The 20234-nt window shown below is 37.7% G+C and overlaps 1 protein-coding gene across 1 annotated transcript in view; it reads right to left on the bottom strand.

The window, feature by feature from the left end:
• The window catches only part of LOC145989159 (ras-related and estrogen-regulated growth inhibitor-like), a 232727-nt gene that overhangs the window by 99442 nt on the left and 113051 nt on the right, over positions 1–20234 (bottom strand). Inside the window, exons 2-3 of the mRNA XM_083124452.1 lie at positions 15065–15201; positions 12067–12228 (exon numbers count right to left, since the gene is read on the bottom strand). Of these exons, the coding sequence (XP_082980578.1) occupies positions 12067–12228; positions 15065–15201 (299 nt within the window). The remainder of the gene's footprint in view (positions 1–12066; positions 12229–15064; positions 15202–20234) is intronic.

Here is a 20234-nt window from a genome sequence, read left to right as displayed (position 1 = left end):
TTATGGGTAATAGTTTTCTTTTTAACGAAATAAATGTTTTTCCCATCATTTGAAATCTTCGACGAAACTTCAGCGTGTGCAAAGAAACGGATATTGACGGAAGGAACACGGTCAACTGAAGCAGGACAGAAGGTCAAAACCAGAGATGAAACCTTGAATTTTGTAAAATTTCTGAACGTAATCTGTACAAAATTTTAGTTCATTCTAGCATCCCTGACTTCAAAACGAACCATTTTTCATGCAAGAAATGGATTTAATCCACCCCAGAATAGCTTTTTTATTACTATTGCTATTTTGGTTATTCTATCATGCTTTTCAACCTCTTGGGCTACTTCCAACGACGATGAATAGTGAAATAAATTATGGAAGGAGCTTACAAAATAATGCCTACACGGATGCGCCTCGGTGGTAAACAGCATGAGTGGTCTTTGGCAGCGGAAATTCTAGGTTTGAGGTTCGAGGTTCATCTGCTCAGTATTCATTCTCATCGTTGCGATTAATTAAGCGTCTTATTGTGAAGGTGCATATAGCACCGTATCATGAAGGCACATTTACATAATGTGGAGGTAGGGCTCAACACATTCTTGATATAGGCCATTTTGGAGGTGATGTGATCAGCACCACGCTCCTGACGCCTTAACCCCACAGGGTTACCTACAGGTACCCATTGATTTGAGTCTGGGCGACCCCCAGAGCCGTTTTATGCGGAACAGGGCTTAAAATTTTCTCACCTTAGATGTTCTTACTGTTCTCTTGGGAAATTCCTTTCCTTGCTCCTAAAAGTTATGCCAATATCCATACCCTAACCAAAATGTTGAACGTGCGCAATATGGATGTTTTTCTTTTTCAATATGAGTAGGCGTGTGTGTGTGCGTACGTGTAAGTTCACAGCAACTTTCGTGTATTTCTGGCAACTATGCTCCCTTCTCTCTGCCCCTCTTACAACGCTACAGCAACCTTGCTCACTGCTCGCGTGCATACAACACGCTCTTTCTCAACTAACTATACTTCTTTTCCGGAATGTCTGGAGGACGCGCAGAGGCGAAAGCTTGTGGGCGGGGCCAGACTAGATGGAGAATGCAGAATTTCCCTAGTGTTTGCGAGCTGTCATGTTTACTACAGAACTACTGGACCGCGAATGACCAGTCGAGTCACCCCTCCCGCGCGACACCTCCCCTCCGCGCGTTCATCGGACGAGGTGCACACCCGCAACGTGCGGCCAGGACGCGTTCGCGTTCTCTTATTCCAGACATTCCGGAAAAGGAGTTTAAGACGACTTGCCCAGTCCCGCCTTACACGATCATGCGCTTTAGGAACATTTTTCCTTGTCCTTTTCACGAGCATGGCTCCTACAATCTACGTATTCAGGAAGTGGGGGGAGGGTTCTAGATGCACCTGAAAATTGGTGTCAATAGCCAAAAGTAAAATATGCTTCCATCTTTTGCTCACTAAATACATAGACTGATACTAGTAAAACCCAGAAAGCAACTCATGAAGACTGCAGTAATAGTGTCGCGGTATTTGGTGTTCCAGCAGATACCAAAATAAGTTGACTTTGCAGAAGTGTTATGAGGCCGAAAAAAGCCATTTTCAACATATTTTACTGTGAACACATTTCTTCTACTGTATATTTTGTATTCTTTTACTAAACATTACATTTTGTATCTTATTTCTAAGCATGCATGAGTTTCCACAGACTTACGCTGACTTATACTGTATTATTTTTGGAATATTTTCAAAATTTCATAAAATGCTTAGAAGTACGGATACAAGTGGTGGTTATATTTTAAATTGGACTTAAGAAGATATTGGCTATAAAATAAATGAATGCATGAAATTTAACATGGATAACATTATGTTGTGATGTAAATAAAAGGAATTCTGTCATTGTCTCTTTTTATTCTTTTCCAGCAAGTAATGCGAAAGGAGTGGGCAACACATTACATGAGATTTGTTCTTTTTATTTCAAATGCACAGGTTAGGTTCTTCTATGGTCTAATAACAGGTGGCGCAAAAGTCATCATCCTATTTGAACTGACCTTTATTTTGATATCTTCTTGTTTATATCAGTAGTGTTTTGTCATATAAATAGAAGACACTCACGAAATTTATTGTGTGCGAAAATGAATAAGTATACCCTAGTATTGCCCACGAGACGAGACTTTGGCCTGTCTCGTCTCGTGGAAATGCTGTGATATGCTGTCTCGTCTCGAAAATATTCGTTTGTCAAAGGGACACATGATGAATCTCGTCTCGTCTCGAATTTTTAAAAGCCTGTACCGTCTCGTCCGGTGGGCAACACTAGTATACCCCACAAGAACGTGGAAAAATTGTGACAATATTTTTAAAGAATAATCTATCTGTAATCTTGACACAACGAGAATTTAGACGACATTTTTTTCAATCACCCAGCGCCTACACGGTAAACCATTCGACGTCTTGCTTCCTTTTGGGATATTTGAAGTCATTGGTTTATGTGAATAAGCCAGAGACGTTACAGCAACTATAGGACAATATTCAGCATGAAATCGAAAACATTTCCCCGCAGATTTTTTCCAACACCATGGAAAACGCAATAAAAAGAGGCCAAATTTTCATCAATTCGAATGGTGGCCATTTATTGGACATTATCTTTAAAAATTGAGGGCATAAAACTTACAAGTATCAATAAAAGTTTATCACAAAAAACTACTTTGTTTAATTTAATACCCAAGCTATATGCTAAGAAAATCAGGTGATGACTTTTGCACCAACTTGTTTTACTGTACTATAATACGTAATACATGTATATTTTATATAAATATAAAAATTTCGAGCTTTTATCTAGATTCTAAATACTAGATGAAAATGAAAAGTTTGAAAGCCGAAAACCTTAATAGATACAGGATGTCTTGAAAAACTGATTGTGATTGTCATGAAAATGTCAGCATGAATAAATGAGAATTTTTGAGTAAATTCATACATACAGAGTTTGGATTTTACACACACATGCGCGCGCATATATATAATACGGAGTAATGTTGAGACTAAAATGGGGCTGTAATAACAGAAATTGTTACCCGGTGGAGGCACATAGTTGGTCGGATCAAACTTTAAACTTTAGATCAAGTCCCGTTGAGCCTTTCTGTGTAAAGTGGAATTAAGACAAACTGTATAACGGAAATTCCAAGTCCCTAGTGTTGACTAGAAAGTGATACATTACTCTGGACACAAGAACCTAGGCTATACTTAAAATGAATTTTCTGGCCAGACGATTGACAAGAAAGAGTATAAGCTCTGTTGTCAATTCATATGTATGCGTGCACAGCATATCATGGGTAAACCATGTACTTCACAGTTTCGATATTTAACAAAAAACATTCTTCTTCTAGTGTTTTGTACATGTGTCAGTTCTTCATTTCTTGTTCTTGTATTTCACTGTTTAACGAAACACCGTTTTCGTGTAACAGTCATTTTTCACATCGTCTTCACATTGGTTGCGTATTTATCGCTGTGTTGAATTTTACATAATGAATTGTGGTGGCGATTGGGTTCCAAAACCGAGGGGGAGGTCCCAAAACTGAGGGCGGCAAATACAGTATATTTCCCTTTGTAGATGAGGTTTAGCATATTGCGGGGACAAAAGTGGCAAAAAGTGGGGGACAACTGCCCCCTTCACCTCCCCTAATCGCCTCCACTGATTGTAAGTTTTCTTTCTTTCGGTTAAATATAGTAAAAACAGTAAAATTTACTAGTTTACACTTTACAAGAAGTAACGAATGAAAATTAATTATCAAAGGAATTATGTCCAAATTTCTTGAATGAGAAGATGACCAAATTGTTTTGAGTAGTATTGCTTCAAGCATTCTCCGCAAACAACCCCCAATTTGTGTAATATTGTAGTAGTATAAAATAGGATATTACGGGGACAAAAAAGTATGACCCCCCTCAGACTGGTTTTATCTACACTTAAAACTATGTCAAGATGCTTATATAAGCTTATTGCCTACAGTGTGCTACTCTGTCGAATACAAGAATTTAGTAAAAAAGCCCTCGGGGATTTCCCGTAAAAAGTATGACCCCCTCAGATTGATTTGGCTACACGTACAAAATCTGCATCTGTCAGATTGTTGTCCATAGGATCGTAAAAAATATGGCCCTCTTGGTATTGTTTTGGCTACACTTAAAACTAGGCCAAGATGCTCATATGAGCTTATTGCCTTTAGTGTAATACTCTGTAAAGTGTAATCTTATTAGCTACAAAGCACACTGCTGAACCCAACTGATACTTTCTATTAAGTATATAGTTTTTGATTTGAGCCCCACAAATTATATATAAATACCAAAACCAAAAATAGTAACAGACTAAGTATACACACTAAGTATACAAAGCACACTGCTGAAGCCAACTGATATTTTTATTAAGTATATAGATTTTGATTTGAGCCCCAAGAAATTATATATAAATACCAAAACCAAAAATGCCAAATCAAAAATATTATAATCAATGCGATAAGAATATATCTAGCCCCAATTGGGCTAAGCACCAACGTAATTGTGATCCTGAGAAACGCAAAATGGCCACTAAAATATGTCCAAAATGCCATAGAAAATTTTGCAAGGCATACTTCGATAGGCATATAGGCTCTTGTTCTGCACAGGCATCAACATTGCCCCCACAGCCATCTACATCTGGTCTAAAAAAGAAAGCTTGTTACATCCGATAATACTAGACCGTCAAAGCGACCACGCAATAGACCCATTCATAGGAGTTTTGACGGTCAACTTAGTGATTACCGTTTCGTATCAGAGCCAAGATGTGATATTAAGAATTTTTTGAACAGTAAAAATCCTGATACGCTAGCTAATCTAAATGCACAAAATGGCTCTTATAAGCTATCTCTTAAATTGTATACTGAATATAAGCTGAGCTCTTTGTCTACAGTTACTCTACCAACGCCATTGGCTTTTTTGGTGCCAGCACCACTGGATGTTTCAAAGCTGTACATCTTGGCTCTTAACCCAGCAAATGCTACAATAACATCGCCAAGTGTCTCGTTTCTTTAATTTGCCAGGCACTTTTTTGTTGTGTGGTTGAATATTCAGATGGCCAGGCAATTCGCTGGTATCGAAATATTCAAGCAATGCAGGCTGTGCTATATCTTTATAAACATCATCTGTCTGAATATCAAGGATAAAGCTATCCGTGTCCATATACATCAGTTTTACACGATCACCATAAAAAGGCTTAAGCACATCGTAATAAAGCAACAGCATATGTAATTTGGCCAATTCTAATATTACAGCCCCTACATAAATAGGCTTATCAAACTTGATCTTAGGTTTTTCATGTTGAAGAGTGCCAGATTGTCATCATAAATTCTTCTGTAGTTGAAATTAGGCTTTGCTACCAATTTTTTGCTCTGGCTGGGGTCAGTAACCAACTTGACATCAGTATGTTTTATGACATTTTCTATGGTCTTACCATACACCGAATTGACCATCAATTTGAACAAGGTCTTATCAAATTGTGTTACTGCAAGTGTTCGAAGCTCGGTGTTTGTATCAATGTACGGCTTCAACCATCTTGAGTGCCTGAACCTTAAAACTTTGCCAACCTTGGTTTCTTTAACACCGTGACGCATCAGGAACTGGAGGTTCTTGTAGTATATGCCATAACCCTGTTTTGGCTAAAGAGTCATCATCAGCTTCTTCTGTTTAGAGTCAGGCTGACACTTGACCTCAGGTATTGGCGGCAGATCAGAAAACGGGCTGTGTAAATTATCAGGAATTGCCAGATCCACCAATAAGAACAGGCCATAGTCACTGTCATCAAAGTCTTGAAGATCCTCAAGACTTAAAATCTTCAACCTACTCAAGCCCTGCATATGGCAGTTTTTTCATCATGGCATAACCATACAGGCTGTTGGCATCCACATAAAGTATATAGTTTGATGGTCGCACAGAATCATAATCGGGGACATACTTGTTGTTGGCTTTGCTATATCTTTGAGAACATTGTACTATGCCCCCTCGTATACATTGTTCGATGAACAGATACATGTCCTGGTCCTGGATTCGATCCAATTTTATTTTAGTGTTCAGAAACATCGCAGACCATGCTAGGCCTGGAGCACTGTAAAAATAAACCGGGTCAAGGTAATAATTTTGTATTGAGGATGCTCTAAATGCCTCAATAACATCGGCTAAGAGCATCACATCGAGTGCCAAATAGTATTTATAATAATCACCAAGATTCTGACAATTTAAGTTGGTCCACATCAATTGGGCATGGCGATAATCGTCATCGGTGATTCCTGATGCTCTGAGTTTGCTGTAGAACGCTTCTTGCGGTGGCAAAGCACACTCGTCAAATTTAGAAAAATCAGTAACATAATCGTATGGATATACACCCTTACGCCTAAGCAATTTCAGGTCCAAATTTGGAAACGTGTCAGACGTAATTTTGAATTGGGCATCAGATAATTGACTGGCCAAAGTGGCAAGGCTAGCCGACAGAAATCTATATGAATCTAGAAATCTTAGGTATATGTGCCTGCCATTAACCCTGATTATTTTGCTAATAGCTATATATTTTTCGTCATTTTCTGCTAAAATATTTAAATCCTGCTTCTTAAACCCTTCGTATCTGATCAGATGATGAAAATCATAATTAGATGCACCGTGGCAAAATATCGGTACAAATTTTGGTCTCTGGATCTTAATATTACAGCTACTACACAAAGCCTGTTTATATCGACCGTCCGTATGGCGATGATGACGCACCTTGATATTTGTATCCGAAAATTCAGAATTGCATACCGGGCATTTTTCTGTACTGTTGAAATCTTCGATTTGATCCTCTGTTAAAGGTAGCATAGGTATTGATTTTAGTAATATATCATGGGCTATGCGACGGCACTCATTTTCTATTTTACGTGCAAATTTTTTGGTAGCATCTGGTCCCCTGTATAAGCATGATTTACTAACAACACCATCCTGTACAACTACATAAGAAAAACTAGAAGGTTCGTGTAGCTGATACGCTGTACTTGAAGACTCTTGGGGATCTAGGCTGCAGAATGCAAGCGGTTTGAGATTTGATTCAAAATCACAGACTATATATGCTGGGTGCCGCAACAACGCTTCGAATTTTTTGAATTTGGCATTTTAGTTTGGTTTAGGCATAGCCATATGAACAGGTTTATGGTTGCCACAGTATTTTAAATGTTCAGCCAACTTGTTTTTAGCAATTTCGGTATTCTGTTCATAAACACCATTTACTATTTTTTGACAAATCAAATACAGTCAAACATCTTCGACGCAACTTGTATATTTTATTAGATTTGCCTAGTTGTTTTCTGACTAAAGCCTGAAGATTGCGTATCAGAGTGTAGTGATATGTACCATACCCCTCAATTAAGAGCAGATCAATCGGGACAGCAGAGTCATCATCAAGGTTGCTGATTCTAAGAGGCTCTATTAAGCAATCGCCACGACTTGCAGAACAAATAAACACAAATCATGTTCGTGCTGTTTATAATAACTTATTCGCTCTGGATGATCTAAAACTGGAAGCAAAGCAGCCAAAATGCACCACAAAAAGCATTTCTGGTCGGTATTATCTACGTTGACCACAGCTTTTTGTTTTTGATATTGTCAGGTAAAGGCAGATATGTCGAACCTTGTAGAGGTCTGAATTCAGAAATATTAACATAGAGCCTGTGTGGGGATCCACAAAGACTCCATCCTGATTCTTTAGCAGCAAACTCAGAATGTTTGATAAGCAATTGGTCAACAACCTGCTTAGTATTTCATCTAAGTTTGTATTTGAGTATACAGGTACAGTTTCTGTTATGTGGGTGTGTGTAAATTTTGTGCCATTTGGTTTCTTATATTCAGTATACAATTTAAGAGATAGCTTATATGAGCCATTTTGTGCATTTAGAATAGCTAGCGTATCAGGATTTTTACTGTTCAAAAAAATTCTTAATATCACATCTTGGCTCTGATACGAAACGGTAATCACTAAGTTGACCGTCAAAACTACTATGAATAGGTGCATTGCGTGGTCGCTTTGCCAGTCTAGTATTATCGGATGTAGCAAGCTTTCTTTTTAGTCTTCCAGCGGGCGCGTTCATAATCGTGTCACCGCTCAGTCGGTAACGCGTCTGACTACCATGCTCAAGGTCCCGGGTTCAATCCCCGGCCGGTTCAAATCCGGGAACTTTTCTAACGTTGGAAGCGGCCCCGGCTCCCACCCAGCGTCGAATAACATGGGTACCTGGGGGGAAACCCTGGGGGGTAAAGGCGGTCAGGGGCGTGATGCTGATCACATCACCCCCAGTCATGACCGGATCAAGAAAGTGTGGGGCGTTACCCCCACACCCCCTATACGCCTTCATGGCGTGGTGCTAAGCACAGGGGAGCACTTTACCTTTTTTAGCGGGTGCGTGACGCATTTTTTACGTCATTTAGTATCATTCATTATGAGCAAGGATTTTTATAATATAAACGTAATTTTTTTTGGGTCTACATTTATTTATATCATATCTGAGGTTAATATAAATGAAACATATTGAAATACAAGTTAGAATGCTGAAAAAAATACAGTACATAACTTATTACATATTTATATCGCACCACGCTTTTCATCAGCAGGCGCATGTCGTACTTTTTACGACAAATATTCCTGCTGAAAACCTAAATGTTACAAGTAATTTTTTAATTTTTTCAGCATTCTAACTTGTATTTCAATATGTTTCATTTATATTAACCTCAGATATGATATAAATAAATGTAGACCCAAAACAATTTACGTTTATATTATAAAAATCCTTGCTCATAATGAATTATACTAAATGCTTCACTGTCATATTGATTGACTTCTATATATTCGTCACTTAAGTCACTATCACTGTCCAATTCATGTGATCCCTCTTCATCAGAAGAAACTTGAAGGATAAGCTGAATTTCGCTCACGTCTACGTTTTGTCGACTCATTTTCAACAATGACCTGACGAGAAAATTACAGAACAGGAGCAGGCGCGCAGCGCAAACTTTACGACACGGTGTTCTGCTCTGAAATAAACAACAATTGACAGAGTATAACATATGGATTAGTAACAATGACAGCTAATATGCAACACAAAATACCTCTTTGAGGAATACATAAAAAGCATAGGTCGACAAATTCAAAGGAAACACAAGAAAATTAAAGAAAATTACTTTTGGCCTAAATTTTGCGCAGGCGCGCCCACTCGAAGGTTAGACAAGATGTAGATGACTGTGGGGGCAATGTTGATGGCTGTGCAGAACAGGAGCCTATATGACTATCGAAGTATGCCTTGCAAAATTTTCTATGGCATTTTGGACATATTTTAGTGGCCATTTTGCGTTTCTCAGGATCACAATTACGTTGGTGCTTAGCCCAATTGGGGCTAGATATATTCTTATCGCATTGATTATAATATTTTTGATTTGGCATTTTTGGTTTTGGTATTTATATATAATTTCTTGGGGCTCAAATCAAAATCTATATACTTAATAAAAATATCAGTTGGCTTCAGCAGTGTGCTTTGTATACTTAGTGTATATACTAAGTCCATTACTATTTTTGGTTTTGGTATTTATATATAATTTGTGGGGCTCAAATCAAAAACTATATACTTAATAGAAAGTATCAGTTGGGTTCAGCAGTGTGCTTTGTAGCTAATAAGATTACACTTTACAGAGTATTACACTAAAGGCAATAAGCTCATATGAGCATCTTGGCCTAGTTTTAAGTGTAGCCAAAACAATACCAAGAGGGACATATTTTTTACGATCCTATGGACAACAATCTGACAGATGCAGATTTTGTACGTGTAGCCAAATCAATCTGAGGGGGTCATACTTTTTACGGGAAATCCCCGAGGGCTTTCTTTACTAAATTCTTGTATTCGACAGAGTAGCACACTGTAGGCAATAAGCTTATATAAGCATCTTGACATAGTTTTAAGTGTAGACAAAACCAGTCTGAGGGGGGTCATACTTTTTTGTCCCAGTAATATCCTATTTTATACTACTCATTGTTTTCTTTGTTGTGCTCCCATTATCATGAATAATGAACTGTCTTCGTAGCGAGTAGTTGTTGCGTCTTTTTAAAATTTTGATGTTTATTTAGTTCCATGGTCCAGAGTTTTTGTGAATGGCAATGTGGAGCACTCAACAAAGATTAGCCTTTCATTGTTGGAGGATGGAGCAGAGCGACAGAGCGTGATGAAAGAGTTGCAGCGAACAGACAGCAGATTCAGAAACAATATGATCAAGAGGGAGCCGTTACTAAGCAACGCTCGACACGTTGTCATACCGTTATATCCGCCAGTCGTGTTATTTCCCCGATAATTGTCATCGCCACCTTGCAAAGTGCGTAAAACATTAGTCAGGAAGTAGTACGAATTGAAGAGGAATCCTTCATGTAGAAACACCTAGAACCCACACATATTTATTAAACTCCATACATTGTTGACTGATCTATTTGCTTTATTTTACTTCCCTTTTAGTCACTTTTATGTAATCACGAAGATGTGGACCTCCTCGATGGCGCAGTGGTAGCGACCTTCGGCAATATTTTCCCCCTTCGATGAAATAGAAATCAAGGGGTCCAGGGTTCGATACCCGGCGAAGGAACATAGTGGTTAGGATTCCACTTTAAACTGTAGGTCCAGTACCGATTAGCCTTATTGAGCAACACAGATAATACCATTAAGAAGTCACCATACATAGACTAACAACTCCTTAAAAACGTAGAAAGAAACCGGCCCTCCCTGCACTTTTCCCCCTCTGCTGTATCCTTTGTAACAAAAGGTGATATTCTTACCTTCGCACTGAAAGAGAACAGAGCTACCAACATGGGAATTTGGTAATCGCTACGGTGTTTCCACCTATTACCTTGTGTTTAGCATAATACTGAAGACTGTGCCCATTACTATGGGAGTGCCCATCACACCCGGTTTTACCGTATATCGGTATCTTGTAAGCATTAAAGTTTAAGATCCACTCGCGTGAAGTGTCTGTGTTCCTTGCATCACTATATATATATATATATATATATATATATATATATATATATATATATATATATATATATATATATATATATATATTCTTCTTTTTTTAAAGCATACCTTTGTTTACAAACCAACAGTTGCCTTGCATCTACAACCATCCTGAGTTTTTTTTAACTGCAATTAACTGTTCACTATAGAGACTAATTTCTTTATGATTATTCTGAAATATGTGAAGACAAGTCTTTGTAATTTATTTGGCACATACAAGCGTTATTAACTCTACAAAAGAGATACGTTGCATTAAATAAGCACACCTAAGCGTTGATAACGTTGCAACTGCTTGCTGTGTATTGCTAAAATGAGGGAATGAACCTCTCAATTTCAATATTATTTCAAAATCCGCTTACCAGCTTTACATTTTTTTTTATACACGCTTCTCATATAGAATCACAATCAAACATTTCTCGTTCCACAATTTAGAACAATCATCCTCATCGTTTCGTTGAAGAGTGAGTACGGCAGAAATAACAAACCTTTATAGTTCCTTTTAATCTTTACAAAAACTTCTGTGATAATTACAGGTGTATAAATGCAGTTAGAAAAATTACAGTTCATCAATACCACATGAACGTAATTATGTAATATGCACATCGTAATACTAATTGTTTGGGCTATGTCTTTAAAAGGTTGTTTTCTTATGAGACAGTCACTTACTCTGGCAACCACAACCTGTTTTACAAATCGGCAATTATTTTGGGTTTGGTCTGGTGCACAAGATCTTTAAGGACATGAAACAAAAAAGAAATAGGGCAGCGTTAGGTTCGGCGATCGAGGTGGCCACTTAACTCTACGTGACATTGTCTCAGGATATCTGGAAAACAATGCTTAATAACTTTATACGTCAATTATAATTAAAACATCTCTATTGTATTCACTGGCACAAAAAATGCGTTAATTCTGCCTCACCCTGTATATAAAATACCAAGCTGCACTTGATGAAGTTGCCATATTTAGAGCATAAAATACACTAGCATACCTTGGAGGTGTTAGCTCCTAGCCACCTTCTCCGCTTGTTGTAGTTGATGAGGAACTTGAGTCTGTTACACTCGTCGAAGGAGCACTTGTCAGTCACAGAGTACATGAGGATGAACGCCTCTGCCCACCGGATGTTCGCCTCCAGGGTCAGGCATTCCGCCTCCTGCAAAACAAGCACATATATGTGTAACATACGTATGTTTGAAGTGATAATAAATACCCTTTTCATTGGTATATTTTCTTGTGCCAATTCAACCATAGAAAGAAGAGATATTGCTCACTAAGAACGGTACTTTTGTTCTTCAAACCCAGAAGTTCAGTTTCCTGTTAAGTGTTTTACCCTTCACCAGCTCTCAGTAGTGAGGCTAAGGCCGGCTTTATACGAAAGCATTTTCTATATAATTTATTCTAGCATAAATGCTATGTAAATGTTTCCAAAAATCTCATAGCAGATAGTACGTTACACGAAAGCATTTCATGCAACTTTAGCTATTACGATTACAATGTATAACATATACAGCACGAAAGCCACGTCGAGATACACTATCTATGGTGAATACATGCTGTTCACAATTGAAACAACTAAAATATTCTTTCATGCGTGTACAGTAAACGTTGTAAAGCTGTATTTAAGCAGCGCCATTGTTTTATACCTAATAACGTTTTATACGAAACGTTATTCCTCTCGGTTCAATAGTTATCGGCTTTTAAAAATGTGAGGTGATACATTATTTACATCTCACGCGGCCGCCATTACACCTGCACTCGTGACCTAGAGGTTGCTTCTGATTGGTTATGCTATGAAAAATGCTACGAAAATAGGACGGTTTCTATCCTTGAGAAATGCCACGAAATATGCCATGGCATCTGAAATGTCATAAGATTTTTCACTTTACACGGTAGCATTTTCCTCATGGCATAAATATTAAGAAAAATGCTAAGAAAAATGCCGTCTTCTAAAGCGGGCATAAGGTTGGGCCCGAATGGTCCACCAAGCGGCTTAAGGTACGGTCTTGTTGGAAGTGACGTCACCTAGTCCAGTTCGAAAGAACCAATTAAACGTCAATGGAGTCGGCAGCATGCACTATGTGAGAGTGCACACTTGTTTACTAGACTCGTTGTTCAGTGGCGTATGCTGGGTTTAAAACCTGGGCTATCTCTTTTTATCATAATGTTCAAATGGGAAGCTCTTTTTCGTTCAATTTATTGGATTTTAAGGTGATGTGACATTGCGATTAAAATACATACAACGTAGAAAATAATGTGTTCTTATTCTTTGATTTATCTAATAACCCTATTATGCACTGCAGTCAAAGTGAAATTCGAAAGATTTTCCCTTCCAGTCCAAGGCTTCAAATCAGCACATAAATGTCTACCACATAATGTTTATACAGAGTTGGTATTTTGACAACAGTAGTGCCTTTTACAACACTGATCTAATTACAATACTTGTCATCCAGCGAATATTTTTTCATCATTTACTGAACTTATAAACTTCAAAAGGTAAAAAGTATCACTACCATTAAGAGGTGAGCAAATTCTACGTAACATCTGAGATTTACAAGTACTTTACCTGAAAATTTACAATAATCTGAATTAGGACACATAAGCCTATCGCAGTACAGCTGACAGAGACTAAAATATATATAAAAGTATGTTTTTCAGGTATTATTATCTGCTTTGGATTTCAGTGGTGCACTGTAAGATAAATCGTAAAACAAATCTTTGTCCACCTTACTCGACAAAAACAGCTTCTCATAATTAGTATTTGACGTGATTTAACCATTTTCATTATCGGTCTATAACTTGCACAGAGCCCTTCTATAAATCGGTCTGCATTCCTTTTAGTTGTGGGCGCGGTTTTGATTGTTATTGCAATCTTCTTGTTATGAGTATAATGTAAATAAAGAAATAAGCCTTGTGAGTTAAGAAGGTTGCATTAGGAATCGAGGCTGTGATCGGGAGAGGATAACTGTAGGGCGATTTGTGGAGCAGCTCTGGGCAATTCATAAAGTGAAATACATCTTCTTTACTACGTGATTACAGATTATTATATAGTAAACAACATCACTCTGTTTTTGAGAGAGAGAGAGAAGTGCATATTGAAACGGGACTACTTACTTTCTTTTACATATATATTATTTTCATTATATTAATGGTAGTTCTACATTTTTATTTTCTTTAGGAAACATTAGGGTGTGCCCAGGTACCCCTGACACCCCCGTGCTCACATCTATACCTATGCCGTGGCCGGGATTCGAACCCGGGACTCCTGGCGTCGTAAGCGCGGTGTTCTAACCATTCCGCCAAGGAGAAAGGCGATTGTTTTATATCAGTGGTGTTCGATTTCTACTATGCCCATTGTGTGTATTGTCCATGCTTGAGGATTATGCGCCTACAGGAATACAGTTCTGTAGACATTGTTCACATGATTAAAAATGTGCGTGGATTAATTTACTTTTCCTCGTCGATAAATGTGTGTCTGTTGAAAATGCGAACTCACAAACATTCCATCATAATAGGATCAACAGTCGGGTGGGAAGAGAGTCGGAAGGCTGAAATAAATGATAGGATATGCAGAACAAATAATGAAAACACTTTTTTTCGGAAATCGTGAGATTGAAGTATGGAATGCATTGAGAACAATTTATGAGAAGAATTGCAAATCTGAGGGAAAATAAATCATATCAGACAAAATATGGAATGAACACATTCAACATCCAATCATTTCTCGTGGTTGAAAATCATATAATCCTTCTCTCGAGCGAAGGGATTACGAGGAAATAATTGCGATTTGAATCAAAGATCAATTCGCTTGGGGATGAAATTGCTACGCATTTGAAACTTTTCAAAATTGTAAGCCGTAAATAATGACTCCATTCGGTAAAAATAACAGGAACGTTTTTTTTTCGTGAAAATTACGTTCCCACGTTTTGGAAAGGAGATAAATACGTATAACTCAGTAAACAAAACGTTTTTCGTATAAGCTATGTACTCACGTGAGGCTGTCCGGCTGTGTCCAGAATTTCGAAGTACACCATTTCGTTGTCAAACACCGTGTGTAAAGTGTATACCTTCTCCAGATTGGGGTCGTATTCCCCTATGTATCTTCGAGTGATGAATCGAACCACCAGAGCTGCATGAAATGCAAAAGAACGTTATTTAATAATTCCTATCATATAATAGGTAAGGTAGAATTGTATGTTAATATTCTTATTCTTATTATTATTGCTATCATCATCATTAGTATTGTCTTCTGCATTTGCAGTTTCACATTTTTTTTTAATTTTGTGTATTACTATCAGGTATATATTAGGATGGCCAAATCCGGAATCCGGATTTCGGAGGGCATTTGGATTTCGGAGGGAATCCGGAATTTGAATGGAATCAGGATTTCGAATTCGATCCATCCTGGCTCACACTTATTTTAAATATTTAAATAGCACGTAATTACGTAAGTCTACTGAATAAGTTTGCAGCTAATCCAAAAGAGGAATAGTTGGCTAACTGAAAAGAAATGTGATCAGTGTTGTTGCAGTAATTTTGTATGTACAGCAGCTCTTTATCTCGGCCAAACATGCCCACATTGTTCGATGGCTCCTTATCTGTCGTAGCAGTTACACAAGAGCGATATTTTGATAATTTTGACAAGTTCACGCACGCTTCAGTTTAATGCGAAAGCAACTTTCTGACGCCGAAAGAATATAATCATTTGCATCTGCTTCCTCAGATTCCATGCTTCGGAGCTCACACAATGAACAATGAAATCGTATACAACACAAAATGTCATATATATATATATATATATATATATATATATATATATATATATATATATATATATATATATTTCTGCTTTCGACCAAACTTTTCTTGCTCTCATGCACGGGTGGTGCGGGGAAGAAGGTGCGAAGGGGTTTTTCACCACCCCTTAATCCTCCGCATCTGCCATGTTACGTTATATATGACTTACTAAAACTTTATCGTCACATTGGACTAACACAGCTGTCATTGTAGACAACACTCATTGATCGTAATCTGAAAGAGAACCTGCATTTGCTTTCCTCTGTTAGGGGGTCTCTAGAATTATTAGTGGCTGTTGTCTTTCTTCGACCTTTCTTTCATTGGCCTGCATAAACAAGCTTTGTTCGTTTAAAATTTCAAAACATGCGCTTGTAGTGGCCAAAACAAACAAAACTGAAACAAGTCACTAGTAGTCTTCAGTTTCATTGGCATATTTTCATAAGAGCCTATTAAATGTTCATTGGTATTTGATGTAATGGCTAAATAATGCATGTTTTATTTATTTTCAACATCACACCCCCTAAAATTTCATTCCACGCCTCCTAAGAACACCTACATTTTTAATACTGGCGCCGCCACTGTTCTCGTATCATACGTACAAAAAAATATTCAGATTGCATCTGATTGTTGATGAAATGATCTCATGTACCAACTTTTTCTTAACCTGTACCAATTATTTTATGGTCAAAAATGAAAACATAAAGTAGTGCAATCATTTCATAAAATGAAATACAGTACTAAGCGCAGTCGGCTTCTTTCATGCGCAGCGCCAGAAAATGTTGACCGTCTGGATAGGAGCCAAATACTGATCAATTAGGGTTGACAGATATAAAGTTTGAGTTTCACACACAGATATTCCCTCGCCCTCTCCCGAATTCCTTTGCATTTCTTTCACCTTTTCTTATTGCTGTTGTACGTCTTATTTTTCCCTTCCACCATTTTTCTCTGCTTGTATTACCTCCGTCCCCCCTCTCTCTGTGTTTTAAAAGATACATCTGCGTGCACGGGTAATCCGTTCACCAAATCTTCTGATTAAAATTCTCTCTATCCCCTCCAGTCTAGAAAAAAGTAGCGAAAGTAACCGATGTCGTCACCTGTTGTAAAACCTCTTGGTTATTGTTACGATGCTTAATTAACAAACTGACTAAACTAACTGAACTGAGCGACGACGACAAAGCAACGCAACAACGCAGAATCGCTCCCCGTGACACCTGTCACGCGGATTAAACATTACATGAATTATAATACGGTCAGGATAAGTGCCTGCAGTCGGAGTTACCAAGAATAAAACTAGGAGGATTTGATTTCAAGCACCTGAAATGACGTGACATAGTGCTAAGGTGGTTCTGAATATACACATATATTAAAGCACAGATAAATAAACAGTACATCTTGCCCTCTTTCTCTCTCTCTCTCTCTCTCTCTCTCTCATTCATACACTCATTCCATGGCATATTGCGACAATATGACAATTACAAAGGTTAGATTAATTAATACTTTGACTATACTCATGCTATTTCTTCGCTACATTGCCTTTTACAATTTATCGTTTAGGATTTTAAGCATAATGTGAATAATTTTTCTTTGTGCGAACCCTTTTATCTTTTCTGAAGGTACAAATATATTTCAATGAACTATTGTTTGTCTGATAAAATATACTTTGATCTATAACCTGGATTAGTCCGCCGGAATAACGATGTCTAGTTATGCCCTAGCACTGATTTAAGTTATGCAATGATTTGATTTCCCGTGCGGGGTTGCTAGTCCTCCAGCGGGCGCCTCCCTAGGTGGCGGATATGGGAACGCCCTACAGATATGGAGGGTACCGGGAAACCGGGGCGGACCAAAACTAGCAAAAGAAGGGCGGACCAGGCTCAAGAGCTGTAGTGAAAGCAACTGGTCTAAGGGACGGAAACCCGAATCAAATGACATGGGGAGATGGCCCCATAACCCTGGTAGGCGACCATCTAGGGGAGTAAACCCCAACAGAAAAACCCCTCCAAGGGTTAAAATGGTTGAGCGTTAGGCTGACAACCTCACCTCGTAAAAAAGCAACTTGTTAAGAAACCTGCACATCAGCCTCGGATAAGGATGGGAAACACAGATGACGAACCAGGCAAGAACAAGGTACATGATTGGTCCATAGCAACATGGAACGTCCGAACAATGTTAATACCAGGTAAAATGCAAGAAATAGCCAATGTAATCACACAACGCAAAATTGATATTGTAGCACTACAAGAGATCAGATGGCAAGGACATGAAAAAATAGACAAAAAAGATTACAGCGTATACTATAGCGGAACAAAAGAGAAAACAGGACAATATGGAACAGGGTTTATAATAACAAAAATCCTAAGAGAAAGAGTTCTATCATTCGAACCAATCAATGAGAGGATATGTAAAATAAGAATCATGGGTAAATTCCAAAATATTAGTATACTGTCGGTACATGGTCCAACCAATGAAAAAGAAGATCTAGAAAAAGAACAATTCTATGATCAAATAGAAAGAACAATAGAAAAAATAGCAAGATATGACATCATAATAATTGCAGGTGATTACAACGCAAAAATAGGAGTGAGAAATAGTGACACAGACATAATTGGTAACCATTCCCTACACAAAAACAGTAATGAAAATGGCCTACTTCTAACACAATTCGCAATAAGAAATAGGTTGGTAATGAAAAGCACCTTCTTTCCACATAAGGAGATACATTTGGGCACATGGAAATCACCAGACGATGAAACAGTAAATCAAATAGATCATGTATTAATAGATAAGAGACACTCCTCCACAATTATAGATGTAATAAGCCAAAGAGGACCAAACTGTGATTCAGACAATTTTCTGATAAAAATTAAACTAAGAGCAAGATTAAGCAATAACCCAATCAAACAGAACGTACGAAGAACAAAATGGAATTATACAAAACTTGACAACCAAGAAAACAAGGTGAATTACCAAACAACAATTAAAAATAAGTTACAACAAAATACTCAAGAAGAAACAATAGAAGGGAAGTGGAAAAGAATTAAAAAAAAGTGTTAACAGAAGCTGCAGAAGAAGTAATAGGCAAAGGGAAAACATAAAGGAAGAAAGAGTGGTTTGATGGAGAATGTCAGTAAATAATTAACCAAAAAAATGTTGCAAGAATGAAGATGCTGCAAAGAGAAACAAGAAGCAGTTGTAACAAATACAATGAACTAAGGCAACAGGCAAATAATTTATGTAAGAAAGAGAAAAAAGAATGGATAAGAAAGAATATCCCAGAAATAGAACAACTTAGTCAACAGTCAGAGATTAGAAAGTACTATGCAGCAATAAAGAGAATAAATAAAGGATATCAACCTAAAGAGATAGGATGTAAAAGGAGAGACGGGGAGATAATAGGATACAAAGAAAGTGTACAAGAAAGATGGACAGAACACTTCCAAGAACAATTATACAATGAAACATATAGAGAAGAACAAATAGAAAATAACGATGAACAAAACACAGAAGAAACACCAACAAGAGAAGAAGTTGAGAAGATAATAAAAAATCTATAAAACAATAAATCACCAGGAGAAGATGAAATAACAGCAGAAATATTAAAATATTCTGGACCAAATATGATAGAAGAAATATACAAAATGATAAAACAAATCTGGCAAGAAGAACACATACCAGAAGCATGGAATAATGGAATATTGTGCCCAATACACAAGAAAGGTGACAAAACAGAGTGTAGTAATTATAGAGGCATCATGTTACTTAATACAACTTACAAAATATTGACCAGCATCATACATACAAGATTAACAGCAATAACAGAAAACATAATAGGATAATACCAAGCAGGCTTTAGACAAGGAAGTAGTGGTATTTGTGGTAGGGACAGCACCACTTACAAGTGTAGAAAGTATGAACCCTTCTCGAGCAGATTTGCTTACACTTAAAACAGGCTCAACATGGCCATATGAGCTTTTTGCTCTAGTGTGGAAACCCCGACTAATCCAAGATTTTTGTAAAAAAGCTCTCAGGAATTTCTCGGAAAGTATGACCCTTCTCAGATTGATTTGTCTACACTTACAAAAGGCACTTCTGTGAGATTGTTGTCCATAAACCTGTCAAAAATATGCCCCTCTTGATGCCCACACCTAAAACTAGGCCACCTACACCCATACACACCCACACCCACCTACACCCACCCACACCCACCCACACATATCCACTTCCGGTCTACTTCCGGTCCACTTCCGGTCCACTTCCGGTCCACTTCCGGTTTGCCTACTTCCGGTCCACTTCCGGTTTGCCTACTTCCGGTCTATTTGTGGCCAAGTTGTGCCCTATTTCTGCTTTTTTTTATCCAGTATAGAG

Source organism: Lepisma saccharinum, chromosome 6 (assembly GCF_977018435.1).
Source record: "Lepisma saccharinum chromosome 6, izLepSacc3.1, whole genome shotgun sequence".
Lineage (NCBI taxonomy): Eukaryota > Metazoa > Arthropoda > Insecta > Zygentoma > Lepismatidae > Lepisma > Lepisma saccharinum.
The sequence above is the reverse complement of the archived record's forward strand: the minus strand, read 5'-3'. Positions and strand labels throughout refer to the sequence as shown.